The sequence below is a fragment of the Cariama cristata genome, unplaced genomic scaffold, assembly GCF_000690535.1.
Source record: "Cariama cristata isolate BGI_N322 unplaced genomic scaffold, ASM69053v1 scaffold45, whole genome shotgun sequence".
NCBI lineage: Eukaryota > Metazoa > Chordata > Aves > Cariamiformes > Cariamidae > Cariama > Cariama cristata.
In genome coordinates, this window is record NW_009616696.1 from 30,286 (window position 1) to 36,308 (window position 6,023).

Below are 6,023 nucleotides of genomic sequence, written 5' to 3' on the forward strand. Positions count from 1 at the left end.
AGTTCTGGAGAAACGCGGCCTGCACCAGCCGGTGGGACACAGAGAGCCCTTGTTTCGGGGCTCAGAGCCACGGGGGGCCGGGATGCATGCAACGGCCAGAGCAGGACTTGGCCCGGCTCTCTGCCATGCCCAAGGCCAGCACCCGGCCGGCTGAGGACCGTGCAGGCATCCTCCAAACTGGCAGGACAGGAAAAAGCCAAAAAAGCTGGCAAACGGCCCCAGCCTCCCTTTCCCTCCCAGCTGTACGAGCTACAGAGCCAGCAACATGCTCTCAGCACAAGCAGCGGCGTTGGTATCTCCCCCCTGCACCTCCACCTCCGCCGGGCAGGAGAAGTTACCCCAGGGGGCTCAGGGTGGGCGTTTTGGGGAGGGGAGCCTGCCCTTGCCCTTCTGCAATGCACCCAGCATCCACGGCCACATGCAGGGTGCTGTGCAACCCCCAGGGCAGGGGGGTCATGTCCCAGCTATGGGGTCCTGGGTGACAGGGACATGGGGCAATGTTGGGGGGGAGTGAGCCAGCAGTGCACCAGCAGCTCGCAAGAGATGCCCTCATGCATCAAGGACCGCAGCATGCAACAGCTTTTGTGGGACCCTCGACGGGACACCGAGAGTCCCCAGGGCCCCTCAACAGCAATCCCCCCTCGGTAAAAGGCCGAGACTGCCAAAAAGCTCTTGCAAAAAAGAGCAGGAGAGGCTGCAGGCAGCAGGACGGGCAGAAGGCATCGGTCCTGGATGGGAGGATGGAGAGACCCGCTGGAGCCAGCGCCCGGCTCTGGTGATGCTGGGCTGTTTCGCAGGGAGGTGCTGGACCACGGCACTGCTCATTGATGTGACAGCCCCCAGGGAGGCAAAAGCAAACCCAGTAAAAGCTGTGACCAGCATTTCCCTCTCTGCTTTGGTAGGAGGATGGGGTATGGAAGGATTTTATTTACTGTGTGTTATTAATAATGTTAAAGTGTTGGAGACCTTGGATAAACAGCTTGGTGCTATTTTGAGACTAGAAAGTAAAAACCAAATAAATAAACTACGTTCTTCTACGGAAGTTTTTTAAGGTCTTATGACAAACAGGCCAAAGGACAGATCCAGCCCTCTTGCAGGGGATGAAAACATTCCCCAGTGCTGTAACTCTGCTCCCAGCCACGGGCAGCTCTCCTAGCCGGAGGTGAAACAGTCTCCTCCGCAGCAGTTAGGAAAAAACCCCAGCATCCTGTTATCCTCCTCTTTCCACCTAACCTCCCTTGGAAAAACAAATACCCAAAGGCCCAGCAGCCAGTGAAAACAGCCAACATCTGCCGGCGTGCTGGAAGGTATGCACAGGCACCCAGCCGGGAGAAGGCGGAAAGGAAAGGGCTCCGGCACAGGAGGCTGGGGTGCGGGGCACATGAGCGCCGGGAATGATTTCTTCAGCTGCCAAAAAACTGCCCATTCTGGAAAGGACTAAGGATGGTTTGTAAAAGAAGTGGGTTTTTTTTTTTTAAAAAAAACCAAAACACTACTCACTGTTCCCTTGTCAAACTGATTTCCAGGAGGAGAAGCAAAGAGCCCAGCGACACCAAAGTTAATGCTGAAACAACTCATAAGGGCAAAGATTTCATCCAAGAGATGTATACGCCCCACAACTGCTGCCTCTACTTTGCAGAAAACACAGGGATGCTTGTCAAATGGGGAGACCCAAAAATCTTTCTGCATTCCCCCTCTATTTCCATTTTGCTCCTTTCGCTGCCTGGGCTGGAGCAGCAGCTCTTCTGATTAAGCGGTTTGCATTGAACCTCCTTCCCTTGATTGACAGGGAAGGAATATACTGTATTTTACTGGCTTAATTCTAAATGTTAATAGAAAGATGATGAAAAGAAAAACAACAGGAGAGATACATCAGGCTGGCTTTCAGCTCTGCTAAACATGCCCCGAGCAGATGAATCTATATATTCAATTTTTGTCCTGTCAGGATGCCATTTCATCAGTTTTACTGTATAACCAGATGAGAAAAAAGACCAATTTCTTCCATTTCTCCTGCGTTCATGCTCTAAACTCCCCCCCAGCCACCCCTACACCTGCCTCAGTGCTCTCCACAGCTGAACTAGGAAATATTACACCCAGTCACCACTGAAAACCAGTACACCGCATATAAAACCCAAGCCTGGATCTGAAAGGTGCGTGGCACATGCAGAGCAGCTGCAACAGATAAAAGCTGCCTCTCCTTCCCTTTCTGCCTCCGCGAGGGTTTATCCCTCCTTCGCAAAATCCCCGGGCACCCAACGGTGCACAACATACATCATCGCAAGGGCAAAAATATCCAGTGCAGTGGGATTTCTGCAATGCAACACACAATCCTGCTCGGCTCCGAGATGTAGACAGGTGGAATTTAAGCCCCGGCTGCCCGACAGCAGGGCCGGCTGCCTGCCCCGGCTCTCACGGAGCCACACGCTGCAGCTGGGAGGGAGGGATGCAGAAGTGGGGACCAAAGCGGGATGAGAAGACCCACGCGCTTCTCCTGAGAAGTACAAAGCAGTGATTTTCCCCTGCTGATCCACAAGACCGAGCTGTCTGACCCACAGCTCCCCAGCAGCGTGCCCCTGGCACAGACAGCCGGGTTTGCAGGGCAAGTTTCTTGGCAGGAGTTTGCTGCAAGGATGAGAAGGATTCCAGGGCTCAGCGTGAAAGCGGTAGCAGCATGAGATCAATGGCATTGGCAGGGACCAAGCAAAGGATGCTCTGGAGCCCATAAATCGCCCCGGTGCTCTGCAGTGAGCCCTGCCTGGGCACATAAAAGGGGGCAGATGGGGCTTGGGTGCTCCCCCACAGCCGGGGGGCACAGGATGATGTGTGAGCGATGTCTCCAGCATTGCCCTCTCCAGAGCAGGACGGGAGGAGCCCCCCTACCCCAGGGGAGCACAGCAACGTGGAAGTCAATGCTGAAAGGTTAATGGGCTCAGTTAACATCACAGGGGAAAAGCATGTCCCAGGGACGCAAGGAGGGAAATAAGAGCACCTCGGGAAGAGAAGACTGGCCGGTGGCGTGCGGCCAGGGAAAGCAGGCGATGGCAGCGGTGGTAGGAAGCAGAGCATGGTGGAACTCGCCTCCTCAATAGGGAAACGTCCCTTCCCTTATCTCCTCATGACAGGTCATGACCCAATTCCCTTCCCTTATCTTCTCCTGACGGGTTCAAGTGTGACATTTCACCTGCTAAGACATCACTAAGCATTCACCCAAGAACCCCACAAGCAGCGACCCTGCTGCAGCCCCTCAGCCTAGAAGCCAAGCAGTGGGATGATCCACGGCCTCATGGACATCAGAGGAGGAGAATAAACCAAACCGGGTGGACAGTAACAAACACAGCCCTGTTCAGCCCTGACGGGTGGCTACAACCACTCGTTGGCTCTTTGCTGTCTGCTTCCTCGGGTGATGCCAGCTGGGGGTGAAGGTGTTTCATGGCTATGGGCCCTAAAGGTGTTACTGGGTCTAAACAGCTGGGAAATAGGTCAGGGAAATGACCATTTTTTGATGCTTTTTTTAATTCAGTGAAAATCAGCCAGGGAAGTACTGGAACTTGGATTAAGGTTCCTTGGAAATTAAAATTAAAAATCTAAAGAACCTAACAAAAAATCCAAAGCAAAGGCTGAGGTTTCAAGTCAAAGGTAAACCCTTCTGGCTCAAACCTGTCTGTGAACGTACACATCTATGCAAGCGAGTGTTTTTTTTCTCTTCTTACCTGTCTTCCCGGTTGCGATCCAACGAGTAGAACTGCTTCCGAAGCCACCTAAACAGAAAGGCAGACACATACATACACCCCTAGCCTCAGCTTCTCAACAACAAGCCCATTTGGTTTCCTCCTGTCTCTGGAAGATGCTCATTGCCACGCCATCCCCTCCCACAGCCCTCCTTCCCACTTGGCTCTGCTCCCCCTCCCAAAGCAGCCTACCCTATTTTCATGCAGGCAACCTGCCCCCCTTTAAAACTGTTTCTGCTTGAAAGTGAGTGCATAGATAAGACAAAACAAAACAAAACAAATCAAAAATCAAAGGTATTCTCTTGTACATGCCTCTACACTGAATTGCTACAGATAATACAGGCTGCAGACACATAAAGATATTTGTTTTGTGGTGAAGCTCCTTTTCCCTGCATGCGTGCGAGATCAATGTCTGGCCATAGATGATGTAGCACAACGGGTCAAGGGGATGAAGCCTCTCAAGTGCAGAGGCAGAAGGGCCAGGTCAGCGCGGCTCAGAACGATGTAGCACAACGAGTCAAGGGGATGAAGCCTCTCGAGTGCAGAGGCAGAAGGGCCAGGTCAGCGCGGCTCAGAGAGGGAATGAGATGTTGTTACTGTGCTCACCTTTTTCTGTCAAAAACAGGACAGAAAAAGGGGGGAAAAAAAAAAAGAAAACAAGTGCAGGACAAGGACAAGTTCCTCACCTTTCAATCTGCAGGGGGGTGGCAGCCCTTAGAGTGTCTGCCACCAGCCAGTTCAGCCCCTTGATCCACATATTGACCTCGTCCTCCGAAGTGGCTGCGGAAAGTGCACAGGAGAAATGGGAGGAAGGGACGTAGGAGCTGATCACCAACTCAAACCTCTTGGGACTATCCCCAGCATCTTATATCCCCTATTCCTTCCTTTATCCCTTTCTGATAACAGCTCCCTCTCCAATAGATGCTCTGGCCAGCTCCTCTCCCTGCCAAGCCCCTGCTCTGCTCCCATGGGATGTCCGTGGCTGGCTTGCCCCTGCACGCCACGGTCTCTCCTCCCTTCAGTACCCAAGACCTGAGGGTTATCTTTGTCCCCAAGCAGTAATGCTCTGGTTGGCCTGGGTGACAGGCCAGCACCTGCTTGGGAATGTGTGCCAGCTCCTCCATAACCTCCCTGTCCGCAGCTCCATCCTTTTCGAGGGCAGAAGCACTGTCTCTGTCCCTGTGTCCTGCAGCACCAGCCAGAAGGAAGATTTGCCACGGACGTTAAGGAGTCAGCATGACTGCCTCCATCAGTGCTCGTCTGCGTGGGTTTAAACGAGACACAAGACTGTGTACTGTTAGCAGAAAAAGATATTGTCCGACAGCTGAACCACAGCCAGTGACTATGAGCCTGTTCTCCATCTCAACAGGAGGAGACTCAACAGCATAAACCTCCCCTCTTTCAACAGCAAAACCTAAGGCTGGGTGCTCTGGGTCCAGCTGAAGTCAACAGACAAGGTGCTGAGGAAAGCCGAGACCAAGAGCTCAGAGGTACCGAGGCTTTGTGAGTTACCGTTTGGCACCGACAGCGTTTTCTCGCTCAGAATCACAAAGCAGAAAGGAGTGAGGTTTTACCACTTCAGGTGTGGGGCCGGTTACCACAACGCAGCTGATGAATGCCAACGTGGCAAGCTGAGATAAAACACTTGATTTCAAGCACACATTTGAACTAGGGGCTTCAGTTCACCCAACTTTTGGGTTTACTGGGCAAATTAACTGACTTAACTAGGGGTTGAATGTGTATCCTTCAGGGAACTGGTGTCACGTTCTTCCAAAGACACCTCTTGGTGTGGTGACAAGAGCCATCTGCCCAGGGACATGTTCCAGCTCACTTGTGGAAGGATGCATTGGAAGTTTGGGTCCCGTGGTGATGAGGTGCCTGCCCAACCCTGTCCTGGCACAGCCCCAGGGCCACGAGTACTTTACCTTGCAAGCTGAGGGTCTTCAGCCGGAATTCTGTGCCATAGAGGACAACGAAGCAGTGAGACTGGTCCAGTCGGAAACAGGGATCCTCCTGGTACCGGTCAAAATCACGTGAGTTTTTTCCTGGACGAATCTCTTTGATTTCACGAATATCCACTAAGAGAAAGGGAAAACAAAAGAGGAGTTCAGCAAATAGCCTGAAATTCCCATGAAGATGGAGGAGAAGGAAGGGCACAGATAAAGAGGGTTTAGTCATCTGAAGAGCTGGATTACCACCCGTTACGTGATGGCAGACCCAGGCATGCCTACGGCACTGCGGTACCAGGCTCTAAACAGCAAACTGTCTCCCTGGCAATACTGGAAAGCAAGGATG

General features: G+C 52.5%; 1 protein-coding gene across 1 annotated transcript in view; it reads right to left on the reverse strand.

Annotated features, from left to right (window-relative positions):
• The window catches only part of PLCG1 (phospholipase C, gamma 1), a gene marked incomplete at its 5' end in the record, with an annotated part of 27,502 nt that extends 21,696 nt beyond the window's left edge, over positions 1 to 5,806 (reverse strand). Inside the window, 3 exons of the mRNA XM_009700243.1 lie at positions 3,711 to 3,758; positions 4,415 to 4,508; positions 5,654 to 5,806. Of these exons, the coding sequence (XP_009698545.1) occupies positions 3,711 to 3,758; positions 4,415 to 4,508; positions 5,654 to 5,806 (295 nt within the window). The remainder of the gene's footprint in view (positions 1 to 3,710; positions 3,759 to 4,414; positions 4,509 to 5,653) is intronic.
• Positions 5,807 to 6,023: the final 217 nt, after the last annotated feature.